The sequence below is a fragment of the Ostrinia furnacalis genome, unplaced genomic scaffold, assembly GCF_004193835.3.
Source record: "Ostrinia furnacalis isolate ACB-3 unplaced genomic scaffold, ASM419383v2 OfSCF0694, whole genome shotgun sequence".
NCBI lineage: Eukaryota > Metazoa > Arthropoda > Insecta > Lepidoptera > Crambidae > Ostrinia > Ostrinia furnacalis.
The window spans coordinates 1,754,708-1,780,386 of record NW_021130933.1 but is presented as its reverse complement, the minus strand read 5'-3'; the positions used below and the strand labels follow the sequence as shown (position 1 = coordinate 1,780,386).

At 37.4% G+C, this 25,679-nt stretch overlaps 5 protein-coding genes across 5 annotated transcripts; all 5 read left to right on the top strand.

Moving 5' to 3' along the window:
- Positions 1–1,272: 1,272 nt before the first annotated feature.
- On the top strand, positions 1,273–6,575 carry LOC114349601 (pancreatic triacylglycerol lipase-like). The gene is made up of 5 exons (XM_028300027.1): positions 1,273–1,348; positions 2,359–2,551; positions 4,071–4,465; positions 5,840–6,173; positions 6,422–6,575. The coding sequence occupies exons 1-5, from the start codon at positions 1,312–1,314 to the stop codon at positions 6,465–6,467; spliced, it is 1,005 nt and encodes a 334-aa protein (XP_028155828.1). The 5' UTR covers positions 1,273–1,311; the 3' UTR covers positions 6,468–6,575.
- A 2,204-nt stretch (positions 6,576–8,779) lies between these two features.
- Positions 8,780–10,932, top strand: LOC114349592 (phospholipase A1 member A-like). The gene is made up of 5 exons (XM_028300012.1): positions 8,780–8,848; positions 9,019–9,211; positions 9,469–9,863; positions 10,220–10,553; positions 10,820–10,932. The coding sequence occupies exons 1-5, from the start codon at positions 8,812–8,814 to the stop codon at positions 10,863–10,865; spliced, it is 1,005 nt and encodes a 334-aa protein (XP_028155813.1). The 5' UTR covers positions 8,780–8,811; the 3' UTR covers positions 10,866–10,932.
- A 2,269-nt stretch (positions 10,933–13,201) lies between these two features.
- Positions 13,202–15,506, top strand: LOC114349650 (pancreatic triacylglycerol lipase-like). Its single transcript, XM_028300109.1, has 5 exons — positions 13,202–13,248; positions 13,435–13,621; positions 13,839–14,233; positions 14,481–14,826; positions 15,047–15,506. Exons 1-5 carry the CDS (start codon positions 13,212–13,214, stop codon positions 15,090–15,092), a joined length of 1,011 nt encoding a protein of 336 aa, XP_028155910.1. The 5' UTR covers positions 13,202–13,211; the 3' UTR covers positions 15,093–15,506.
- A 3,928-nt stretch (positions 15,507–19,434) lies between these two features.
- On the top strand, positions 19,435–21,021 carry LOC114349639 (pancreatic triacylglycerol lipase-like). Its single transcript, XM_028300096.1, has 5 exons — positions 19,435–19,498; positions 19,580–19,766; positions 19,873–20,267; positions 20,369–20,702; positions 20,934–21,021. Exons 1-5 carry the CDS (start codon positions 19,462–19,464, stop codon positions 20,977–20,979), a joined length of 999 nt encoding a protein of 332 aa, XP_028155897.1. The 5' UTR covers positions 19,435–19,461; the 3' UTR covers positions 20,980–21,021.
- Positions 21,022–24,935: 3,914 nt separating this feature from the next.
- Positions 24,936–25,392, top strand: LOC114349577 (endothelial lipase-like). Its single transcript, XM_028299991.1, has one exon. It carries the CDS (start codon positions 25,090–25,092, stop codon positions 25,390–25,392), a length of 303 nt encoding a protein of 100 aa, XP_028155792.1. The 5' UTR covers positions 24,936–25,089.
- Positions 25,393–25,679: the final 287 nt, after the last annotated feature.

The following is a 25,679-nucleotide window of genomic DNA, read 5'->3' as shown; positions in this document are numbered from 1 at the left end:
GCCCCGCGCATTTCCACCACAGTGCTGGCAACCTACAAAAAAATAAAGTAAAACCTTCTTGGACATAGTACCAACGAGCCAACTTGCAAACCTCCATGTTAATAAAAACTGAGTAGGCAAACCCATCAATTTATCAACAAGCTTTTATATTATTTTAAATTGGGCAATGTATTATAATGATAGGTTTGATTGAATTTAAATTTTATTTTATGTTTGCTTTATAAAAGGTGTTTTGAACATTAATTTATTTATTATCTCTGCAAATCGTAATCGGATTAACGTTTCATACGTACACCTACGTGTAAAGGATTTTGAGCATCTTTTGATTAGAAATCGATTTAATTACAAACTAGCGAGCCGCCCTGGCTTCGCACGTGTGCTATGGATTATTACATTAAAAAACCTTGTTCTACCATCACCCTATATATATATGCATTAAAGTCCGTTGCGTAGTTTAAAAGATCTAAGCGAACAGACAACGGGAGTGACTTTGTTTTATAACTAGGTACGTATAGAATTGTAGAGACTAGCCCTGTATTGTGTTAGACATCTCTAGACGTGTGTTTTAAACAGAAATAGGTAAGTCAATGCAAAAGCTTATTGGTTGCTTCTTACTTTGAAATACTCGAAATAAGTGTCATTACCCTTCACCTTAAAGGCCGGCAACGCACCTGTAACGCCCCTGGGTCTGCGGGTGTCTATGGGCGACGGTAATCACTTACCATCAGTACCTCTAGTAGGAAAAACTTTCGAGTTCGTTTCGTTGCGTATTCAAAGTGTCATCGAAAGATTTTGTATGAAAAATTAAACAGCGCCCCCTATATTATAGCCGCCCTAGGGGGCGCTGTTTAATTTTTCATACAAAATTAAACAGCGCCCCCTATATTATAGCCGCCCTAGGGGGCGCTGTTTAATTTTTCATACAAAATTTTTCGATGACACTTTGAATACGCAACGAAACGAACTCGAAAGTTTTTCGTACTAGAGGTACAGGTGATGCGTCTGCTCGTTTGCCTCCTGTCACTTAAAAAAAATACAATATCTACGAGTACACATCGAATAACATGGAATCACAACTTGTATATAAGTAATTATATCTCCAGACCTACATTATTTTTAGAAATAAACAGACATACTTGTACCATTTTAACTACTGTAAAAAATGAGTGATACGTTTATAGTTGATTGATGCAACAAAAATAATGTTATCATATCAAATATTTGTAAAGATTCTCCATAAAAATATATGTTGATAAAAACTGTAATATATAAGCTTTTCATAGAATCATTTGATTTATTGCTTTCTCGACAATGAAGGCATTCGTAGTATTCGCAGCCCTCGTAGCTTGTAAGTGTATTATTTTAATAATTTTTGGTGTATTTTTTCCATATCTTAGTCGAATTTTGAATAATAGTCAAACATAACAAAAGTGGTGTACCTAGTTCGGTTCTTCTCTAGTTCTGAATTAAAATAATTAAGAAGCTTTTTACTACACTTTTACAAGTAAATCGTTCGTATTTTTTTTTAAATCAGTGACTTTACGTTAGGTGTGCTCGCTAGCGACTGCGTAGAAAAATTACATTTAAATGTATGACAAATTGTACAGCGCTCCTAGCGGCTTCTTTCAATAACTAAAATCTTTTACTCACTCGCTAGCGAGCACGCCTACCAAAGACTTCTATTATACAGGGTGGAATTTTGTAATGCCACCTGGAGGGAAAGTACTCTTAATATTGTAGATAGATTTTTTTTCTCAAAGAAAACATTCCTTTATTTTTGAAAAGAAATAGAACTGCATTCAAAGATTTCCAAAAATTTGCTTGCCTCACCCGGGATTCGAACCAATAGAAATCTGTTAAAAATTACATTTATATTGCATCGATCGTTAGGGTTAATATAAGCATGAAATCTGTCTAACAAACTTGATAAATCAAATGAAAGGAAAACCAAGTAATCTTAAATTATTTTAATTATGTTACAGGAAATTGTATGGTATGGTAGAGAATTATCGAAAAATTTTCGAAAATCTTTGAATGCAGTTCTCTTTCTTTTCAAAAATAAAGGAATGTTTTCTTTCAGTAAATTTTTCTATAGACAGTATTTACAGTACTTTCCCGACAGGTGGCGTTACAAAATTCCACCCTGTATACTGGACGCCTACCGTAAACTCATGTCATGGTAAGCACAGGTCTGGCCAGTAATTTAATTTAAACTGACTGTAGCAATATTCATAACAATCATAACAAATAATAAATAAGATACGTCATGTACCTACCTAAGCGCCCACTGAGATTTTTAAGAATTGCAACTAAATAAATTTCAAAAAAACACTTCATCCACTCAATATTGTTATGTAGTGACCGTGGCAAAGTCAGTTCCTCTGGTGCCGAGAGACAACAGCCACTATGTGGAGGGCGAGAGCCGCTACGTGTGGATGCCGGACGGCGAGGGCAACCCAGTGCTCGTAGACCTCGAGGAACCCGTCAATCAGCAGGTCCTTGACAACAGCGCTAGGAATGGAGCCAACAATCAGTACTGGCTCTTCACGAGGTAATTCCAACAATTTTAGTAATCTGGTTTGAATAAATCTTGTTTCAAATTAACCAGAGTCCCTACGGAGATATGATAAAGATACATCATCCATCATTATTATGAGCTAATTTAGTCCTGTGTTCCTGAGCACGTTCTCTCAATTACCTAGGGGCACATGGAGCATTTATAAACAAACATGATTGCAATGACAAGTTCATAAATCCCAGAATAACACCCGTATTCACAAACATTACTATTAGGTCTTACAGTGCGCAAGGACTAGGCTTGCCAACTCTCGAAAGGACCGGGAGAATTGTGGGGGGGGGGGGCTTGCTCCATAGTTGCTACATCACGCTGAATACGCGCTCGAATGAAGCATTAACAGAGACAGGAATGGAAAGAACAAACGTGACCATTTTTTTTAAATTCTGGACAGGGATTTCTGTCCTGAATTAAAAAAAATGCACCTCACGCAAAAGTCCTACCTCATCGTACAATTTGTCACTATCTATATCAATATTTAATAATTCCTGGAGTTAAGTAATGCTGGTCCATGTGATTGATTCTTTTAAAGATAAAAGGACATCATCAATTTTGGTCCAAAATCAAAAGTGCCGGCCATAAAATAAAAGTGCTGTATTCTGATAGAATACGTCCGCCTTAGCATTTATTAGTATGGCACCAAAGCTGTAGCACCACTGTGCATCGTGGTATTTGAGTTCTAAAAATATATGAAACGACTGACTTTGATCTCAAATACTACGACGCACAGTGGTGCTACAGCTTTGGTGTCATAGTAACAAATGCTTAGGCGGACGTATTCTGTCAGAATACAGCACTTTTTTTTTATCGGCCAATATTTTTGATTTTGAACAAAAAATGTATGAATCGTCGATGAATTTTAGATCTCAAATACTCGACGCACAGTGGTGCTACAGCTTTGGTGCCATAGTAACAAATGCTAAGGCGGACGTATTCTGTCAGAATACAACACTTTTTTTTTTATTGGCCGACACTTTTGATTTTGAACAAAAAATGTATGAATAGTCGATGACTTTTAGATCTCAAATACTCGACGCACAGTGGAGCTACGGCTTTGGTGCCATAGTAACAAATGCTAAGGCATACGTATTCTGTCAGAATACAGCACTTTTTTTTGTTGGCCGGCACTTTTGATTTTGGACCAAAAATATATGAAACGTGGATGATGTCCTTTATAAACAAGTACGAGCAGCAATGGATGCATTTAATTTTTAGAAATACCGGAGAAAATATTGTTCTCCGGTAGGTCGGGAGGTTAACCATTATTTCCGGAGTCTCCCGGGCAATCCGGGAGGGTTGGGCTTGGGAACCCTAGCAAGGACGCACAAGATGACACACGACAAACCAATCACATAACTCTATTTAACGCTGTGCGTTCGATTTGCTGCTTAACTTAAGCAAGTATCGTTCGTGAATACGGGCGTAAATGAGCTAACACAAAATTTTGTTACAAACATTTGTAAAAAATTCAAGTCATAACTTTTTTGTTGCACAGGCAGAACCCTACTAGCAGGCAAGTGCTGGTCCACAATAACATTAACAGTGTATGGAATTCCAACTACCGTAACACTCGTGGATTGGCAGTCATCGTGCACGGCTGGAACAGCGACGGCAATCATCGGATGAACCCTCTCATCAGGGATGCCTTCCTCGCTGTGGCTGACGTCAACGTCATTGTGGTCGACTGGGGAATGCTCGCTAACGAGGGCTACACCACCGCCATGTCTGGAGTCCCCAGCGTTGGACAACATCTAGGCAACTTCCTCGTTTGGCTGATCAACAACGCCGGAGGCAACTGGAACAACGTGCACTTGGTCGGCTTCAGCTTGGGCGCTCACGCCGTCGGCAATGCTGGTCGCCAGACTGGTGGCAGACCCTCGAGAGTCACTGGTAATGTTCATGATATCAGTATTATAAAAAGCTAACTTTAACAAAATTATAATGGATACGGATTTTTTAAAAATAAGCTAATAATGCAGATGACAGTAGGTACTGTCAGAGATATACGTAATATATACATATAAATAAAAATGAATTGCTGTTCGTTAGTCTGATTAAAACTCGAGAACGGCTGGGCCGATTGAGCTGATTTTGGTTTTAATGTATATAAATAAAAATGAATTGCTGTTCGTTAGTCTGAATGAAATATATTTTCAAAATAACTATCAGGGGGTGATTAGTGATCGATACTGATGCCAAAAATGCAATCAGTAAAATTTTTGTCTGTCTGTCTGTCCGTCTGTATGTTCCTTATAGAACCAAACGTACTCTACGGATTTTAACGAAACTTTGTGAAATTATTTTTCGTACTCCTGGGCAGGTAATAGTATACTTAGGGATTCTCAGGGGAACGGTAATTAGCGGGAAAATCCTTTAGTATGAAAAATCTAAACCGCTTAAGTTAGACGCTTGCAATTTGGCATGCAGGTATCTTAGTAAACTTAAAACTAAGTTACAACAGGATATTGCAAAATTCCCACGGGAACTGGAGTTAGCGGGAAAAAACATTTTTATGAAAAAATCTAAACCGCGTAAGATAGATGAAGGGGGTAAAACGGGATCCACGCGTACGAAGTCGCGGGCGGCCGCTAGTAGCAAATAACTTTTTTACAAGATTATATTGTTTATATTGATGTGCTGTGTACCTAGTCTATTCATTCAGATTTAGGAACAGGTGGTCAACCCGTGAGAATCACTGATAATTTTAATGTTATGCTTATTTTTAGTATACACTCGCGGCTTCACCCGCGTGAAATTTAGTTTATTACAGTTCGTCATAAATTATAGCCTATATGTAATTCGGGGTTATCAACAATAATAGATACTGTAAAGTTTCATCAAAATCCGTTCAGTAGCTTTTGCGTGAAAGAGTAACAAATATTCAGACGTCCATACAAACATTCGCATTTATAATATTAGTAAGACTATTCATATTGTTTTGTCGTGTAAAAACGACATGCTGGCTTTTTAATTTACTATGACTACGTATTTATGTTACCAAATCCTTTTGATACCAAAATCATGTTGCTATTTGAAATTCTGACTTTTCCCTTTTGAGTCACCTTATTTATTATTCGATCGCACATAAAGAATCTAAGCAACTTAGAACATTGAAATGGTCATGATATTTAGAGTCTATTCATAGATAGGTGGTACCTACCAAAATATTTTGATGAAAGGCTTACAAATTGAACTCCTTTAATATCGACTATAGTAAGTTGACGAAACTAATATTGATTAAGGGTTTTATATTATTATTTCCAGGGTTGGACCCGGCTGGTTTCCTTTGGCATAGCAACAGCAACCGCCTCCAGCCTAATGCTGGACGCTACGTTGAAGCCATTCACACTGACGGTGGCCTGTTGGGTATCATGAACCCCAGCGGTCACGCTGACTTCTACCCCAACGGCGGCAGGAACCGTCAGCCTGGCTGTAGCAACAGTAACTGCTCTCACAGTCGCGCCGTTGACCTGTTTGCGTCCACGATCAGGAACAACCGATTCGTGGGAAGACGCTGTAACAACATCAATGAAGCTCAAAATAATAATTGTAGCGGCGCTAATTTGAACATGGGGAACGCAATATTCAATAAATCTGGGTAAGATCCTCTTAAATTGGCTATTTTGGGTTCCAACCCCAGATGATTTAGACAGAAGAAATATGAGACTGAGTCGTATCGTGTTTGATCCAACTGAGTCACTTGTGGAGTCAGTCACATGTGACTTGTTAGATGCTTGTACTTTTAAAGTCTAATATTAAGGTTGCAACATCAATTGTAACAGAAGAAAAGTAAATAGGTACATGAAGGGCTGAAACTATAATTCTGTTTGTGTTTGTTGTTTACAGAACTGGATTATACGCGTTGACTACCGGTGCTGCTTGGCCTTTCTAAACGACTTCATCATATGAATCAGCAAGAATATATTTCGTTGGAATTACTTTCATGTCAATATTTTAGTAGGATATTGTGAAATAAACATGACTGAAAAACTAAATAGTTGCTTGTTTCATTTTTTAATTGCAGTCAACGAGAGACTTTTGTGTATTCTGAAACTGTTGAAATTTTATATTTATTTTGGTTGAAATGTCTTTAAGACGATTTGCTACATTAACAAAATAGGAATGTACAAATAAGTTTGTCTATTTAGGCATGGCACCCCAGGCCCGAGGGCCACATGGTTTTTATTACGCTTGTCCTGAGTGTAGCTGAAATAGGTCATGTAAGTGGCTCGTCGTTGACGCCTGAATCCACCGTTTGGCCCGACTCTTCAAAAGGTTGAGCAGCCTTGCTTTAGATCACTATTGTTTATATTTATTTATTTATTTATTAACACCAACAAAACATACACCATTTTAGACAATATTATACATGCTTATATAATAGGTTAAGTGCTATCTTAATTATAGGCGTTACACAAAAGAAATTGAATTAACGTAGCACAGAACATTAGTAAATTTTAAATTGAAATAAGTTAAATAACAATAAATTAGTAATTTTACAATAATTTTGCACAAAAAATACTTTTATGAAATTAAATTATGATCATACTATAGTGCGTTAAATATATAAATTAGAAAAGACAATCAAGGCAGCAAAATTAGTCCTTTACGGAATTTTGATATATTGCTTGAAAATATATATCCACATTAATCAGTTCGCTTGATGAGTCACTGAGCGAACCCATGTTGTTTGTGACATGTTTGTGTACTTTATTATAATTAGTCACTAGCCTATTAAGTGGTGCCTGGAGTCCCTGACGCGAAGATGAATTTCTCTGAACGAAGGGCATGTAAGAAGCTAGACGAATACCACGCGAGGGAGCACGAATATTGATCTGCGACAGAAGGTTAGGCCTGTATGGATACGTTTCTCTAATTATATCTTACTGATAACGGATAAGGGGGCTGACAGGGGGCTATAATATTGAACATCTATGTATTCGAAATACGATTGGTATTTCCCAAAGACCTCATACCCTCATTTTTTTAATCTTTATTATAATCTGCCTCACGGCTGCACTCTCTTACGTTGTCAGAATAAGACTAAAACGCGTTTACAGACAGAACATTCTCAATGGATTGCTCTGAATCGAAAAAGATATCGTTGTTTGTTATTGCCAATTTTCATCACATTCAGTGTCAATTTTCAAGTAGGTATACAACCATAAATAGGTATTTATTGCATTACATGGTGATGACATTTTAATTTGAGTACCTAATTTAATATTGAAATGCGTTTTAAACAGACAGACAAAATATTCTAACTTCTAAATAGAATCATTAAATAATGAAACTAGATTCAACAAACACATAACAACGATGACGAATACTCAATTATTCTCATAAAATGTAATGTAGATTAAAATCTGTCTAATATTTTAGCACTTAGTAAAGTAATCATGATTGAAAGCTAAATACCTAGTTATTTAGACTTTGACGTTTTATATACCTATATGAAATAGTATGAATACGTATCTCTAATTACGTTTTACTGATAACGGATAGATAAGGGACAGAGAACTAATCTAATGATACTGAACCTGAACATGACTGAATTCGAAATCCGATTGGTATTTCCCAAAAACCTCTTACCTACAATCACACCGTACTTTGAGAATGTTTTAGTTTTTTGATTACAATCTGCCTCGCGGCTTCGCTCTCCTAAATTCTACGAAATGAGATGCGGATTCTGAGACGAAAATTTTCAATGGATTATCGCGTGAGAAATAAGTAGAACTCCTAACAATTTACGCACCAAAAATGGTTTCTTTGTCAGTCAAATCCAACTGTTATATCTACCACATCCCAATTTACTTTTGTTTTAAAATCTTATTTTAATTGAATTTATATTACATGTAGGCATATAGGTATGTGGTGAGCTTTTAAGTTTTATTTTCTTTATGCATGACAAGGCAGGTACTTGACCGCAATCGCACCTGGTGTTAAGTGAGATGCAGTCTAGGGTGGTAGATAAAATATCTGCCTGTAAGTGCCTATTCACTCTCGCCTTGACAATATTTAAAATGCGTTTTATTAACAGACAGACGAATAATATTATTTTAACTATGAAATAAAACAAGAACAGAGATATCTAAGAAAGATAAAGTGTTTTTATGATTTTTTAGATAACATTAATGATTTAATTATTAGATTTCGTAATTGATTGATAAACAATTTGGTACATAAATATAAGATTTTCGCTGAATTATTTGCTTCATTACCTACTTCCATCCACCATGAAAGTATTCGTAGTGATCGCAGCTCTCGCAGCTTGTTAGTATTATTGTTGATTTTTTGTGAAGATTCATTATTTTTTAAAATAATAAATGCATGATCAAGTAATCGGTGAACTATTTAAGAATTTCCAAATTAATTATTAAATTAATGTTTCGGGAATATTATCTTAACTAATAACTTAAATGATTTTAAATTTTATTATACAGTGGCGGCGGCAAAGTCTGTCCCGCTGGTGCCTGGGGATAACAGCCACTATGTGGAGGGCGAGACTCGCTACGTGTGGATGCCGGACAGCAAGGGCCAACCTGTGCTCGTAGACCTCGAGCAGCCCGTCAACCAGGCGGCCCTCCAGGACCACACCAGGAATGGCGCCAACAACCAGTACTGGCTCTTCACTAGGTATGTTGCTTTGAAAATTCATCATCATCATCATTTCAGCCACAGGACGTCCACTGCTGAACATAGGCCTCCCCCAATGACTTCCACATCGCACGGTTGGTAGCGGCCTGCATCCAGGGCCTTCCCGCTACCTTTATCAGGTCATCGGTCCACCTTGTGGGTGGTCCACCTTATTTGAAAATTATCATCTGAAAAAATATAAAAGTACTCGTAGAATTAATTTCTTTATTTTATTTTTAAAACTTTTTGTTGCACAGGCAGAACCCTACCGCCAGGCAAGTACTGGTCCACAACAACATCAACAGTGTATGGAACTCCAACTACCGCAACACTCGTGGAACAGTAGTCGTTGTACACGGTTGGAACAGCGACGGCAACCATGAGATGAACCCTGCCATCAGGGATGCCTTCCTCGCTGTGTCTGACGTCAATGTCATCGTAGTAGACTGGGGAGTGCTCGCCAACGACTGGTACTCCACCGCGGTAGCTGGAGTCCCCAGCGTTGGGCAACACCTCGGCAACTTCCTCGTTTGGCTGATCAACAACGCCGGAGGCAACTGGAACAACGTGCACTTGGTCGGCTTCAGCTTGGGCGCTCACGTCGTCGGCAATGCTGGTCGCCAGGCTGGTGGTCAACCCGCGAGAATCACCGGTAATATTAATGTTATGCTTATTTTTTGTGTCTATTATTATGTTACATTAGTATGTTTTGTTGTGTTTAAGCGACGTACCTACTGGCTTTTATTTACTATTAACGACCTACGTGTAACCAAATATTTTTCATACCAAAATCATGTATTGATATTTGATTCTGATTGGTCCCTCATGAGTCACTTCATTTGTTATTCGATTGCAAATGAATAGTCTAAGCAACTTAGAACACTAAATGGTCATGATAATAGCCTAGTCATTTTAGAAATATTTTGTTAAGAGGTACAAATTGAACTCATATAATATCGACTATAGTAAGTTTAGTAAGTAAGTAAGGTTTTAACTTATTATTTCCAGGGTTGGACCCGGCTGGTTTCCTTTGGCATAACAACAACAACCGCCTCCAGCCTAATGCTGGACGCTACGTTGAAGCCATCCACACTGACGGTGGCCTGTTGGGTATCTTGAACCCCAGCGGTCACGCTGACTTCTACCCCAACGGCGGTACCAATGAACAACCAGGCTGCTCTCACAGCATCTGCTCTCACGGCCGAGCCCCACATCTGTTCGCGTCCACCGTTAGGACCAACCGCTTCTTGGGAAGACGCTGCAATAACATCTCCGAAGCTACGAGTCAAACTTGCAACGGAGCTACCATGAACATGGGCAACGGAATATTTAACAAATCTGGGTCAGTAAATTTTTACAAGTGCATTGTTAATTTATAAAGTTTCGTTCGTTTCATCCAAATGGACCACTGACGCTGAACAAAGCTGCTCGTGGTCACCATTCAATAACTTTTCTGCCCTATTGGCGACTAGCACTAAGAGCTGTGTGAATAATGACGAATATCATCGTCGTATTACAGGATATTAATAAGTTCTCGATTATACTAGTGTGTCAATTAGGTACAACATTATCTACCTTAGTTCATTCAGTATTTTGTGTTGTTTACAGATCTGGATTATATGGACTGACCACCGCTGGTACTTGGCCTTTCTAAACAGCTACACACAATCAAGAAGACAAAATTAATATTTTGGTAATTTTCTCACGTTAATAAATGTATCTCAACCAATATTTGTTTTTATTTCAACTTCGTGTTCTATATTATAATGTTAATAGAATCAATACATGATGGATATTTATGTTTTCGTCTCATTACGATCGACGATACCGACAATCTCTCTCCTGCTTCTTCTTTCAGTCACAGCTAGCTATCTACTTATCATTTTGAATAGATCATCAGGATTATGTCTCTAATGAGATACCAAGTATCGATTTTCCCAAAAGGTGACTGATATTAGTCAAGTTCCATTTTTCGGAAAGTACTGGTGGAAAGCACTCATCGATTAAATTGCTTTGACATTTGGTTTATATTTTTTATGCAGTACAAGCAGGAATTAGGCTGCATCTACACCTTATCAAGTAATATGCATTCAGGATGGTATGTCTGCCCAGGAGATGCTTATTTAATTTTCATCTTATAGGGTGAATAGATTCAGCTTCAAATCCAAAGACTTAGGCTGAGTTGCACCATCGTACTTTAACTTTAAAAAACGTCAAAAATCTGTCAAAATCCATATAAAAACACCCGTTACCGTTATAATTACCGATAAAGTTAGGTGGTGCAACTCAGCCTTAGAATATGCGTTTTGGTTTAATTATTGCTTTAATTAAACAAACAATTTATCATAAAGCAGGAAGGCGCTGGAACTGTTCCAGTTCCTTTTGTACGTTTCAGCCAAATGACGTCACTTGTTGGACAGAGGTTCTCCCCTAAGGATTTCCAAAACGACCGGTCCTGTGCTGCCCGCATCTAGCATGGTCTTATTTAACAACTTATATTATTGATGTGAGTTCGGTAGCTTAACGCTAAAAAACAAAGCCATCGAGCCATGAAATCTGCGGATTATTTTGTTGGGGCTTAATTTATTGATCATTCATCAGTAGTGATTAGCTGTCAACCAATATATTTGTTGTATACGGCGGCAGTGGTGCTGTATCAGATAATGTAGCATTACAATCTATTGCGATTTGATAACATTGCAAATCTACTCGTATGTTTTTAAGATTCCGTGGTGACAACAACGAGACGCACTAGCATATAAAATAATTACAAACAGACAGACGAACGAACTGATGAAGAACTTAAAGGATTTCTGTTTGCTCTGGCATCTGCCGGAGTCCTGTCAGTGAAAGCTATCCAGTAAGTGGTGGCTGGTTGTGGAGTAAGATACTATATTTTAGACGTTTAGAGCATTCGGTCCTGAAAAGGGCGTACATAGTACATACTATGTAATATTAAAAGAATTTAAATATAAGCTTCAAACATTAGAAGTTATTGAGCTCTTCCTCTTAACTTTTTTTTAATGTCTAGTAAGTATAATCTTGTCGTCCGGTCAAAGGATTCCCTAGTGAAGCGCTCACAACCTATTACATAATCAAGGTTTTGCTACAAATAAAGTTTTTTTTCGAGGGTTCCGTATTTTGATAAACTTCAGTACAATCAAATGCACGCCCAGTGCCAAGTTCAACCTGCGTGCTATTTAATTTTATCTGTAATTATGTTTTCAAATGACTAGTACTGATTTCGTAGATTACCTCCTACAAACAATAATAACTTACACACACAGACTTCCAAAATGATATTGCGATTTTACTAATGTAGTCTTTTCCCGCATCTTTCTTTGTACCTTTTTTATGAAAATTCATTTTTTTTAATCAAATTCCATCTTTGTGTGGATAATAAGATGTCATAACTACCTATGTAGTATTTTGATAAAACAACAAACTCTAACATGAGATAGCCTGTGTACTAGCCCTGAGGCACCTTCATCTGTTGCGGCGCCGTGGCGTCAGAATCCAAAATTGGTAGCGCCATCCATGAGCTTCACTTTATTTTCTAGAACTGAAAGATGGTAACGACAGACCACCCTTCAGTCAATCAATCCATCACTCCGATGTTTCATCATTTTATCGATTCGTAAACTGTACTCAATTAGCTTGGTCGACACAATTGAATCTAAGCGTGGTAAATATTGTCATGATTAACCACCACCAACCGGCCATTGTAGAAATAATTGGGGGAGGCCTATGTTCAGCAGTGGACGTCCTATATGTTGAAATGATGATGATGATGATGATGACGTATGATTTATTTAACCGAGATGAAAAATATTAGAGGTAAACGAGACAAACGTACAAAACATTTTTTTCCATAAAATGTTTATTGAAATAACTTAATCAGATTAATTTGAATCGAATTATTTATATACTTAGTGATTTGTTGATAAACTCTCGTATATAAGCTTCTCGATTTATCGTTTTCATAATGATGAAGCAAATCATGAAAGCGTTCGTAGTTTTCGCAGCTCTTGCTGCCTGTAAGTAGTATTGATAAGTGCCTTTTTGGTCATGTCTCCTCTTCCACCATCTTGATATTCTGTAACAACGGTTACAAACATCATTTTTTTATATTGATTATTTACCAATTGTTTTAATTCATACAATATAATACAACTGATGATCAGTCAATAAAATTCATGCAATAATAAAATTTTAAATTGCAGTGTGTGCAGCAAAGTCGTTGCCTCTGACTCCGGAGGACAGCAGCGACTATGTGGAGGGCGAGAGCCGCTACGTGTGGATGCCGGACGGTGAGGGCAACCCAGTGCTTGTAGACCTCAAAGAACCAGTTGATGAATCGCTCCTTAGCTCCAGGAATGGTGCGAACAACCAGTACTGGCTGTTCACTAGGTATGTAAAAAAGTCGTCAAGTTTCAAACTTGAGATTGCGCAAAGTTAGTGATTGAATTGAATTACTAACTGGATCAGCTGGAGCCGAAGTGGTGTTACGGAAAGCTATATTAGCTGTGATATTTGGGACAGGTTTTCTGAAAAGGACCTAATATGCTCAAGAAAATTTGAATTTGGAGTTTTTAGCTCAGCTCAACTACTATTTATTTTTTCACAGGCAAAACCCTACCGCCAGACAAGTGCTGGTCCACAACAACATAAACAGCGTATGGAACTCCAACTACCGTAACACCCGCGGACTGGTCGTCATTGTACACGGCTGGAACAACAATGGGGACACCCAAATGAACCCTCTCATCAGAGACGCCTTCCTCGCCGTGGCTGACGTCAACGTCATTGTAGTCGACTGGCGTGCTCTGGCCGGATCCAGTTACAACACCGCTGCCGCTGGTGTCCCCAGTGTCGGCCAACACCTCGGCAACTTCCTCATTTGGCTGTTCAACAACGTCGGAGGCAACTGGAACAACGTGCACTTGGTCGGCTTCAGCTTGGGCGCTCACGTCGTCGGTAACGCTGGAAGACAGGCTGGTGGCCGAATCTCGAGAGTCACAGGTATTAATGATATAAATCAACAATTTATAAAATTCATACAACAATTTTTTCTTGTAATATTAAATGGTGGTTACCAACTCGACAGCTTATGCTCAGACTTGAACAATTTAGCAATACAGATTGCTAAATTGTTCCAACAATCTACAGAGATTGTTAATCCTGTTACCTATTATTTAGAATTTACTATTGCGCACTGCATATTATGCAGTCATGACGTCATCATTTTTTTTTTAATTTTGTTTTACAGGTCTGGACCCTGCTGGTCCCCTATGGGGTGGAAACGGCAACCGCCTGCAACCCAACGCTGGTCGCTACGTTGAGGCAATCCACACTGACGGCCGCGCTTTGGGTCTCATGGATGTCAGTGGTCACGCTGACTTCTACCCCAACGGTGGCAGACACCCTCAGCCTGGCTGCTGGGGTGGTGTCACCCAGACTAGCTGCTCTCACGGCCGTGCCACTGAACTGTTCGCGTCTTCGGTCAGAACCAACCACTTCGTGGGCAGACGCTGCGTCAACCTTTGGGAAGCTGAACTAAACACTTGCAACGGCGCTGCCTTGAACATGGGCAACCCAAATATCAACAAATCTGGGTAAGATATTTTAGGACAGAGGAAACCTTTCACTTGCTCTCAGAATGTATTTTCATGTTAAGTAAGATAGTTCGATCCCTGTACCATACCAACTATAGTACTATGTATGATTTTTCAACCGACTTCAAAAAAGGAGTTTCTCAATTCGACCCGTATGTTTTTTTTTNCCTATTTTGATTGTCATTTTAATTTGACCATAACCGTATTTTGTCGTTTACAGGACTGGAATATACGGACTGAGAACCGGCTCTGCTTGGCCTTTCTAAATGACTTCAAGAGAAGACAAAAATACTATTTTAACTATTTATTAAGTCAATAAACACATTGAAATCTCCATAATTGTTTTGTGATATTCCTTGAACCCTTACCGTTTTAGCAATACAAAATAATACATACCACATTATTATGTAAAGGAAACCACGGAATAAGACGCGCAGCGATATTTGACTGCTTGTAGACCTAATAAAAGAAGAATAATATTAATTAAAAGTTTTCTGTTTTGCTTGATTAAGAATATTATAAAAAATTAAACATAATTAATAAGAAGAATATGAGTAGGTTATAATGTAACTAATTACTTAATGTACAAATTATTTAATAGACAAATTAAATAAAACTAAATTGCAATATGTTTGGTCTCTTGTAAACCTATTAGACGACAAGGCATCGTAAACTCAATGTCATGATTATTTGGTCAAGTTTTGAATCCTGAAAAATTTTCAGCGGCAATAGCGGCAAACGTAATTTATGAAGCTACTGTGGTTTGAGGCTAAATCACTTTGGGTAGGTACTCGTAGACTTGTCATCAATAGAATTTGACAGACCAATGAAATGTAAAAAATCTCACTCATTAAGGGTGGATTCGACCAAACAAAAGTAAAATTATTAACCTCAGAATAAATCGTCAGTTATTCGACATTTTGACATAATTATTTCCCATACTGAAACAATTAGGTGTACCAGGAGTTATTTTCGGATAAAAGTTTGGTCGAATCGGGCCTAAGCAGAACTTTGTAGTTACCCCAAACTTTTCAAAAATGAGAATTATTAGTTAGTTCACATCACATAGTCAGCCAATTACTTTACACGATTGTTTGATATTCGATATTATTTGTTTTATTAGACATAACTAAGTACATACGTAAATTATTATGTAAAAAATTGAACTTAAGTCAGCTAACTTCATTCCTACATCTCATCTTGGTAGAAAAATATTGAAAGCACGTAGTTACTGTAAGGCAAAGATAATAATATGATGATTGAACTTTGAAGGCGACTTATTTATGCGCTCGATAGGGTGGATTGAAAACTGCGAGAAATACAACCACAAGTAATTTGATTGAATTTAGGATGAGCAAAGGTAAAATCTTGATAAAATTCTGGTGGTATTTGTTTCGACTACTAAGGAGGAATAGCTCGTAGAACTGATGGCCATTTTGGTTGAAAAGTTCTTGAGTGGCGACCACGGACCGGAAAACTTAGTGTAGGCAGGCCTTCTGGCCTTCCACTCGTTTTAACGATCGATCGACGATCTGGTGAAGGTGGAAAGCATAATGATTGAGGGCAGCGCAGGATCAGTTATTGTGGAAATCCATGGAGGAGGCCTTTGTCTCTGGACGAAAGAGAACGATAGGTATTTGATTGAAAGCGAAAACTAGGAAAAGGTTTTCAAGTGGTAGGTGTGGCCGGCTTGTGCAGCCTCCTGTTTATGTAAATAATGGACATCTAATGAAATCCAGCTTTGTAGCTCGACAATCGACGTGTCAAAACTCCACTATGTAACACTGGACTTGTTACTATGTACAAATATTATGTTACACGTGTGCATATAACAACGTCACTAGCAGTTATTTTTGACACGCCCTTATCGAGTTGCTCTGGCATCGTACGACAAATTGGAAAGATATTCATCAATTTGATAAAAAAATAAGTAATGAGCTATGCAACTCTTAATTACCTACAATTTAATGATAGAATCATAGCTCTTGTTTTTTAATACGGAATATTAAAATCAGGTGATTTGTAGCTAAGTAATGATAAAAAAAAATTAGATTATTTTGTTTGTTTTTTTTTGTTATTCTTACATAATCAAAAATGTTTCCTACAGTCTTTATAATTAGTAGATGAAAGATAATTTTAACTCTTTGGTTAGATTTCAAAACTCTCTGACTCTTTGGATAAGTAACGTTGTTTTGGTCCATTCGGAAAATAATTATCTGAATAAAAAATATTCAGCAACTTATCCCTACAGTAAAAATGAGATATTTTGCATCTGAATGGACCAACGGTTTTCAGGCCTATCAGACCGTTGACTGATGACAATGTGTCTGACGTAAAGTCTGTCTGACATTTATGACGCAGCTCGAAAAGCTTCATCAAAAATCACACATAGCACACAGTACAAGTTTGCCGTGAAATAGTTTTTAGGTACCATAATAAATACCTACGATTTTATGTGTTCGTAGACGAAATAGCAAATAATTATTATGTATTATCGATAAGAAATTTGAAAAGTCACTAATACAAGTGTGCAATCAGCGATTTAAAATGTTTGTTTGCATTATCAAAGTTGAATCTAGATTTTGTTTTGTTGTGATTGTATTAACTGAATGGAAAATATAATACAAAGTGACATGTGTAGGATTACTGACTGCTGTTTTTTTTTAACTTTATCTGTGACATTTATTTTACACGTTCGATGACGTTCATGATTGTATTCAACGATTAATTTATAATAGTTCTATGCTTACAGGGTGGCCCAATGAATAGTAATGTAAACTTATTAATATTTGGCGCCAAAACTAAGGTGAATAAATAAGATTTTTTTTATCAAAAGAGGATGCATCGTATTCCTATTTCGAATTATATTTTTTAATTCTCCTTCAACTTTTTAATTAAATAATCATAATATTCGGGTGCAACCTTAGATAATTAAACCAATAGGGAGCAACTTATAATTTTATGATGAGAGAAAACAAGAAGGTTACCAATTGGGTATTTGCCACCACTCCCCAATAATTCTAAAGCACAACTTTTTAGGGTTCCGTAGCCAAATGGCAAAAAACGGAACCCTTATAGATTCGTCATGTCTGTCTGTCTGTCCGTCCGTATGTCACAGCCATTTTTTAAAAAGGCACTTCATTCTGGTCTTAAAAACTTAACTAATTTTAAATTACCTGTAAATTAAAATTTTTGGTTGAATGGTAAATTTAAAAAAAAAAAAATCAATTGAGTTGACAAAATAGTGACGTCACAGTATTTATCGTTAAAAAAAAAGTAATTTTGATGTTGGGAAACGTATGTCAAACACTTAATTGTAATTAAGTCAGCCTGGAAAAAAGAAAAAAGGCCAATTTTTATACTGTTTTCAATTATTGACATTATCGTGGGTTAGCAACTTTAATGTAATCTGTGCGAGTAGTGGTGGGGAGTTTTATCGAGGCATTATGTGTTTAGCCACTGCGGAATAAACAACTCAAGTTATAGGTCTTTCATTACTTTTATGACTATTCATCACTTGGTTATGGATGTTATACCACTTTTTTAGGGTTCCGTAGTCCTGACAAGGAACCCTTATAGTTTCGATATGTCTGTCTGTCTATCCGAGGTTTTGCTTGGAAACTATTGGCACCTAGAGAGCTGTAATTTTGTGGAGGTATGTATATTAATCACGCCGACAAAACGGTAAAATAAAATTAAAAAAAAATAAATTAGTGTAGCTCTCCTACATGTAAAGTGGGGATAATTTTTTTTTCATCTTCTACTCCATCGTGTGGGGTATCGTTTAAAATATGGCTTAGGGGTTTCTAAGACTATTTTTCCATTTAGAGATCTGGTTGCAAATTATTAAAGTTTAAAGTGCCAATTTTTGTTCGAGTAGGGCCCCCCTCTAAAAATTAAACTGTTGGCTTGAAAAATCTGAAAAATTTGTAATAATACTGCTTTTTATGAACTTTCCAGGAAAACTATAATGGTTAAGATACATTAGTTAGTTTAAGAGTAATGGTCAATTAACTCATGCATTATAAAATTACTTAAATAGTAAAAAATGCTTATAAGAAAATATTAAGAGTGACTTAAGATGAAGTAATTGCTTGTTTCTGAAATATATTGTGTTAACGACTGACAACTGCGGAACCCTACACTGCGCGTGGCACGACACGCACTTGGCCAATTTTTATTAATTTAATAACAAATTTCAATGCAATCTTTGAGTGTTACAAGTTATAATTATGTAGGTAACATTACAATAATAATACACCAAGATTTATTCATTCTCTCTAATAACCCCGTACAACCAAACTGTGGAATGGACTGTCGTCTGCGGTGTTTCCGGACGGATACGACCTGCAAGCTTTCAAGAGAAGAGCGTATCTTTACCTTAAAGGCCGGCAACGCACCTGTAACGCCCCTGGGTCTGCGGGTGTCTATGGGCGACGGTAATCACTTACCATCAGGTGATCCGTCTGCTCGTTTGCCTCCTATCACATAAAAAAAAAAATATTCTATGGGCGATCAAACTCTTTTTTTATTACGAGACACCCTATATAATTTATTCGATTATCTGGTTAAGTATTGATAACATATGAATATAAATGAACAGTAATGATTTAAACTATCATATCCTAACCCATCATGATGTTCTTCGTGGTGCTCGCCTCATTGATCGCTTGTTAGTATTATATTATTTAATTACTTTTAACTTTTATATCTTAAACAAAATACGGTGTTAATATTTTTTGCCTTTTTTTAGATAGCGCTGCTGGCGCGATTCCTCAGGTCCCTGGGGACAACAGCGACTATGTGGAGGGCGTAAGCCGCTACGTATGGATGCCTGATGGGGACGATGTTCCTCGCCTAGTCGATCTGCAGGAGCCAGTCGACCAATCTGTTCTTAAAAGCAGAAATGGAGCCAACAACCAGTATTGGCTATTCACCAGGTATGTGTTGTTAATAGTTCTATGTTATAAGGTATTTCAAAACCAGTTGAATAGCTAAAAGGGACCACTTACTTTATTCCAACTATAAAGTCATGTTTCTTTTCAGGCAAAACCGCAACAACGCCCAGGTTCTGGTGAATGGCAACATCAACTCAGTTAGGAACTCTAACTACGTAGCCAGCCGCCCCACCAAGGTCATTGTCCACGGCTGGAATAGCAACGGCTACTCTGCCATCAACCCCACCATCAGAAACGCCTTCCTTGATGTTCAGGACTGCAACGTCATTGTTGTGGACTGGCGCAATTTGGCCAACTCCAACTACCTTACCGCTGTCGCTGGTGTACCCAGCGTTGGGCAGTTCTTGGGCAACTTCCTGATCTGGCTGTTCAACAATGCTGGTGGCAACTGGAACAACTTGCATCTGGTCGGTTTCAGTTTGGGCGCTCACATCGTCGGTAACGCTGGTCGTCAAGCTGGTGGTCGCCCAAGACGTATTACTGGTAGGTTTTGTGACATTCTTGCAACTCATTTAACAATAAGTTAATTCTCTAAATCTATCAGGGGCTCTTTTCTCAATCAATAATTCTGCTCTTTTTCTTAGGTTTGGACCCTGCTGGTCCCTCATGGAGTGGAAACTCAAACGCCCTGAACCCCTCAGCTGGCGTGTTCGTCGAGGCCATCCACACTGACGGTGGTTTGCTGGGTATCTTCGACCGTGTTGCTAACGTCGACTACTACCCCAACGGTGGCAGAAACCCTCAGCCTGGCTGCTGGATCAGCACCTGCTCTCACAGCCGTGCCTACCAGCTCTTTGCAGCTAGCGTCCGCCACAACCGCTTCGCTGGACGTCAATGCTCCAACTTGAATCAGGCTTCCAACAACCAGTGCACTGGCTCGGTCCTCAATATGGGCAACGGCATCTTGACAAAATCCGGGTATGTACTATTAAATTAGTTTTGGAATATTGCCAACAACTAGAAATGAGTTCTGTTTTGTACCACAATTTTTAAATGTCATTGTCTCGGATTATACATAATAGTAAATCATGATTGATGAATTTGATGATAAATAAGATGACAGAAAAGTTAAACGTAACAATGACGACTTTTTTATTTGTCGATTTCGTTAGGAAATACTCGTATTAATAAATACTTTCTTTGTTTCAGAAATGGTATCTTCAGGGTTAACACTGGCGCGAACTATCCTTTCTAAACGGACAATCGAGTAGCTATGAATAAAATGAATCTTAAACAATTTACAACTTTTACTTATCCATCCTCACTTTGTTTGTAATTTTTGTGTTATTATTTTCACTGGGAAAATGAAGTCGAGTACAATAAATTCCTAGAATTTTCAACTTACTAAGAAAGTCCATGATAACTTTATTTAAAAAATGAACTGTTTGACTGAAAGACAGTCTTTCCGAGACAGTCAGACAAATAGTTTAAGTTTATCTGATTCTGATTTATAATAATCAACAACATTTATTAGCTAGATAGCAATAATCTATACTAAGTTATATTAAGAAGATTATAGCTTGTTGTGAGGTGTAGTATTTTGAAAATTATTTTACCATAGAAAACCGTATTATTTGTGATATTTATAGCCTATTTATACGCTATTTAATAACGCAAGGAAGCAACTTTTTTTGACTGAGCGAAATTAATGCGGGCACAAGCTATTATTAGATATGAATCTGAAACTTAATCTGGAACTATCGAAATTGACCCTCATTCTCTCCACTAGACTATTGCGTCTTTGTAAATAAATTTTGAAGCGTAAATAAGCTAAACACAAGCAGTTATCTGACTTAATATCTATATGTTTTTTTACTTAATACGGACAACAGCACATTAAGATAAATACTGTGGCATTTTAAGTGGCTGTAATAGGGTCTATTTTGGTACAAAAATATATAGTATAATAATTCGTAGTGTGTTCGTAGATTGTGCGCAGCCGCAATAGGAAATAAATTATAGCGATAAAAGATATAAACGTCACTTTAATTTGTGCAATCAAAGATTTAAAATGTTTGTTTTCATTTATCAATCTTCAATCTAGACTTAATTTTTATTGAATAATGAATTTATTAAATTAAATAAAGTGACGTTGGAGCTTAATTCCTGATTATTTAGTAATTACTGCGATTACCATCATATAGGTAAAAAAAATAGGTAGGCAAATTACTACGCAGGTTACTGAGTTGTTAGTAAAACGTAAAACGCTTGGTAAAATATTCAAAGATTAATTATTTTTTGATAATTATTAAAGGTAACTCAATGGAGGGCACGTACCAGAAAGCGCAGCGTGAGTCGTCCACCCACAAGGTGGACTGCCGCCCTCATAGAGGTAAAAGGAAGACGCTGGATGCATGCTGCTACCCACCGGTCAATATGGAAATTGTTGGGGGAGGCCTGTGTTCAGCAGTAAACGCCCTGTGGCTAAAATGATGATAATTAAACTTAACCTTAGTCGTGTAAACAGAAAATTAATTTTATAACAATTATCGAATAGAATGAGACAACATAAGCCTATGAGAAATTATAGTACATTTGACAACTGTTTCTAAAGAAAAGTTCAGAATTTTATCATAGAAAAATTTCGCATGGGGTATCAAAAATACTATACAGTGTGAGTCACGTTAAAGTGTACATATGAAAATAGATGAAACTAGACCTATTTTTATCGACAAAAAAGACGTAAAAAAAATTTTGAGATTTTATTTTTAATTTTTTATATAATTTTTTTTCTTCCAATTACTTATTGTAAAGAAAACGTAATAACTTTTAAACAAAGCGGTATATCCTGATAAAATAAAAACAGTAATAATGCTAAATAACAGGCAATACAAAAAAATTACATGAAATACACAAAAAAGGCCAACAAATAATAAAAAATTATACTTTTTGAAAAAAAAATTGCTTTTAAATTCGTGTCTTTTTGGTTATTTGATAAATTTCTCCAAAAAATGCCCCTATAACCGGTGGTTTTTATTACTTTGTATTATTTTCTATCGTATTACCTTCGTAAAGCCAATAATCGCATGTCTCTATCCCTATCACAACTTGTGCAATGATCGTTTGAACTAAGCCTCTCCGGGCGCGCCATTCAACGATTCGTTAACAACGAAACTGAAAATGACTCTAGATTTGTAATTTTGATAAAGACAAGTTAGATTTCAAATAAAAACAAAAGATTTCGAAGTAAAATAAGCATTTCAGTTAAAATTAAAATTGTCTCTACCTGTAGCGGAGAATAATGTTGTGGCAGGCCTTTGTTCAAACGATCATAACAAATGTTGTGATAGGGATAGAGACATGCAATTTTTGGTTTTACAAAGATAATACGATAGAAAATAATACAAAGTAATAAAAACCACCTGTTATAGGGGCATTTTTTGGAGAAATTTATCAAATAACCAAAAAAACGCGAATTTAAAAGCAGATTTTTTTCAAAAAGTATCTTTTTTAATTATTTGTTGGCCTTTTTTGTATATTTTATGTATTTTTTTAGTATCGCCTGTTATTTAGCATTATTACTGTTTTTATTTTATCAGGATATACCGCTTAGTTTAAAAGTTATTACGTTTTCTTTACAATAAGTAATTGGAAGAAAAAAAAATCTATAAAAAATTCAAAAAAAATCTCAAAAATTTTTTCATTACTTTTTTGTCGATAAAAATAGGTCTAGTTTCATCTATTTTCATATATACACTTTAACGTGACTCACACTGTATTACCGTGGTACAGCCGTCTCACTTACATATTTTCAAAATATGTAAGTAATCTACTTACTTACTATTGATAATTAAGCTCATCTGAATGGTATCCTTCCGTTTGGCCAAATTACTTTTCGCCAAATTTCACTTCGCAAACAACTTATCGCCAAAGTTTCATTTTCCAAATGAACTTTTAGCAACTGTACTTTTCGCAACTAATTCATTTGGTCAAATTATCATTTGGCCAAATATTACTTGGCAAATGTTTATATAGCAAATGTTTTATTTTGCCAAATATTGTATCCCTAATAATTTGTTTGGTCAAATTGCACTTCACATACTTCACCCACCGTTACCCACAAATCAAACCATAAGGCAGATGATCATGGTTTTCACAAGAATTTTATGTAAAACAAAGAGATTCCAGAAAACAGTATAGTTGCAGAAAGTAGGTATTGCATAAAATAGTAGGTTAGGTTAGGTTAGGTTAGGTTAGAACAGTGACCCTTAACGCGCGAAGGCGAGCGAAGCGTGCCGCGCAGTAGCGGCGTAAGGGGGGGGGGGGCGGTGGGGGCGGTCCGCCCCGGGTGCCAAGCATCAGGGGGTGACAAAAGTCGCGAAGATTAGTACTCACTGGCACATCTGCATGGCAAATCTGCGGTCTATGTCATGATACGGAGGGGTGCGATTATCTTTCAATCTTCGAANACAGTGGTGCTACAGCTTTGGTGTCATAGTAACAAATGCTTAGGCGGACGTATTCTGTCAGAATACAGCACTTTTTTTTTATCGGCCAATATTTTTGATTTTGAACAAAAAATGTATGAATCGTCGATGAATTTTAGATCTCAAATACTCGACGCACAGTGGTGCTACAGCTTTGGTGCCATAGTAACAAATGCTAAGGCGGACGTATTCTGTCAGAATACAACACTTTTTTTTTTATTGGCCGACACTTTTGATTTTGAACAAAAAATGTATGAATAGTCGATGACTTTTAGATCTCAAATACTCGACGCACAGTGGAGCTACGGCTTTGGTGCCATAGTAACAAATGCTAAGGCATACGTATTCTGTCAGAATACAGCACTTTTTTTTGTTGGCCGGCACTTTTGATTTTGGACCAAAAATATATGAAACGTGGATGATGTCCTTTATAAACAAGTACGAGCAGCAATGGATGCATTTAATTTTTAGAAATACCGGAGAAAATATTGTTCTCCGGTAGGTCGGGAGGTTAACCATTATTTCCGGAGTCTCCCGGGCAATCCGGGAGGGTTGGGCTTGGGAACCCTAGCAAGGACGCACAAGATGACACACGACAAACCAATCACATAACTCTATTTAACGCTGTGCGTTCGATTTGCTGCTTAACTTAAGCAAGTATCGTTCGTGAATACGGGCGTAAATGAGCTAACACAAAATTTTGTTACAAACATTTGTAAAAAATTCAAGTCATAACTTTTTTGTTGCACAGGCAGAACCCTACTAGCAGGCAAGTGCTGGTCCACAATAACATTAACAGTGTATGGAATTCCAACTACCGTAACACTCGTGGATTGGCAGTCATCGTGCACGGCTGGAACAGCGACGGCAATCATCGGATGAACCCTCTCATCAGGGATGCCTTCCTCGCTGTGGCTGACGTCAACGTCATTGTGGTCGACTGGGGAATGCTCGCTAACGAGGGCTACACCACCGCCATGTCTGGAGTCCCCAGCGTTGGACAACATCTAGGCAACTTCCTCGTTTGGCTGATCAACAACGCCGGAGGCAACTGGAACAACGTGCACTTGGTCGGCTTCAGCTTGGGCGCTCACGCCGTCGGCAATGCTGGTCGCCAGGCTGGTGGCAGACCCTCGAGAGTCACTGGTAATATTCATGATATCAGTATTATAAAAAGCTAACTTTAACAAAATTATTATGGATACGGTATATCTCTGTCAGAGATATACGTAATCTATATAAATAAAAATGAATTGCTGTTCGTTAGTCTGATTAAAACTCGAGAACGGCTGGGCCGATTGAGCTGATTTTGGTTTTAATCNAATCGGTAAGAAACCAAAATCCTGAGGGGTACCAGGGGGTGCCTTAGGACTTATGACGGGGGGGGGGGGGGATGATCGCCCCGGGTGCCCCCCCATGCTACGCCGCCACTGGTGCCGCGGCAGTGGCCGCCGAGCGCTAGAATCAC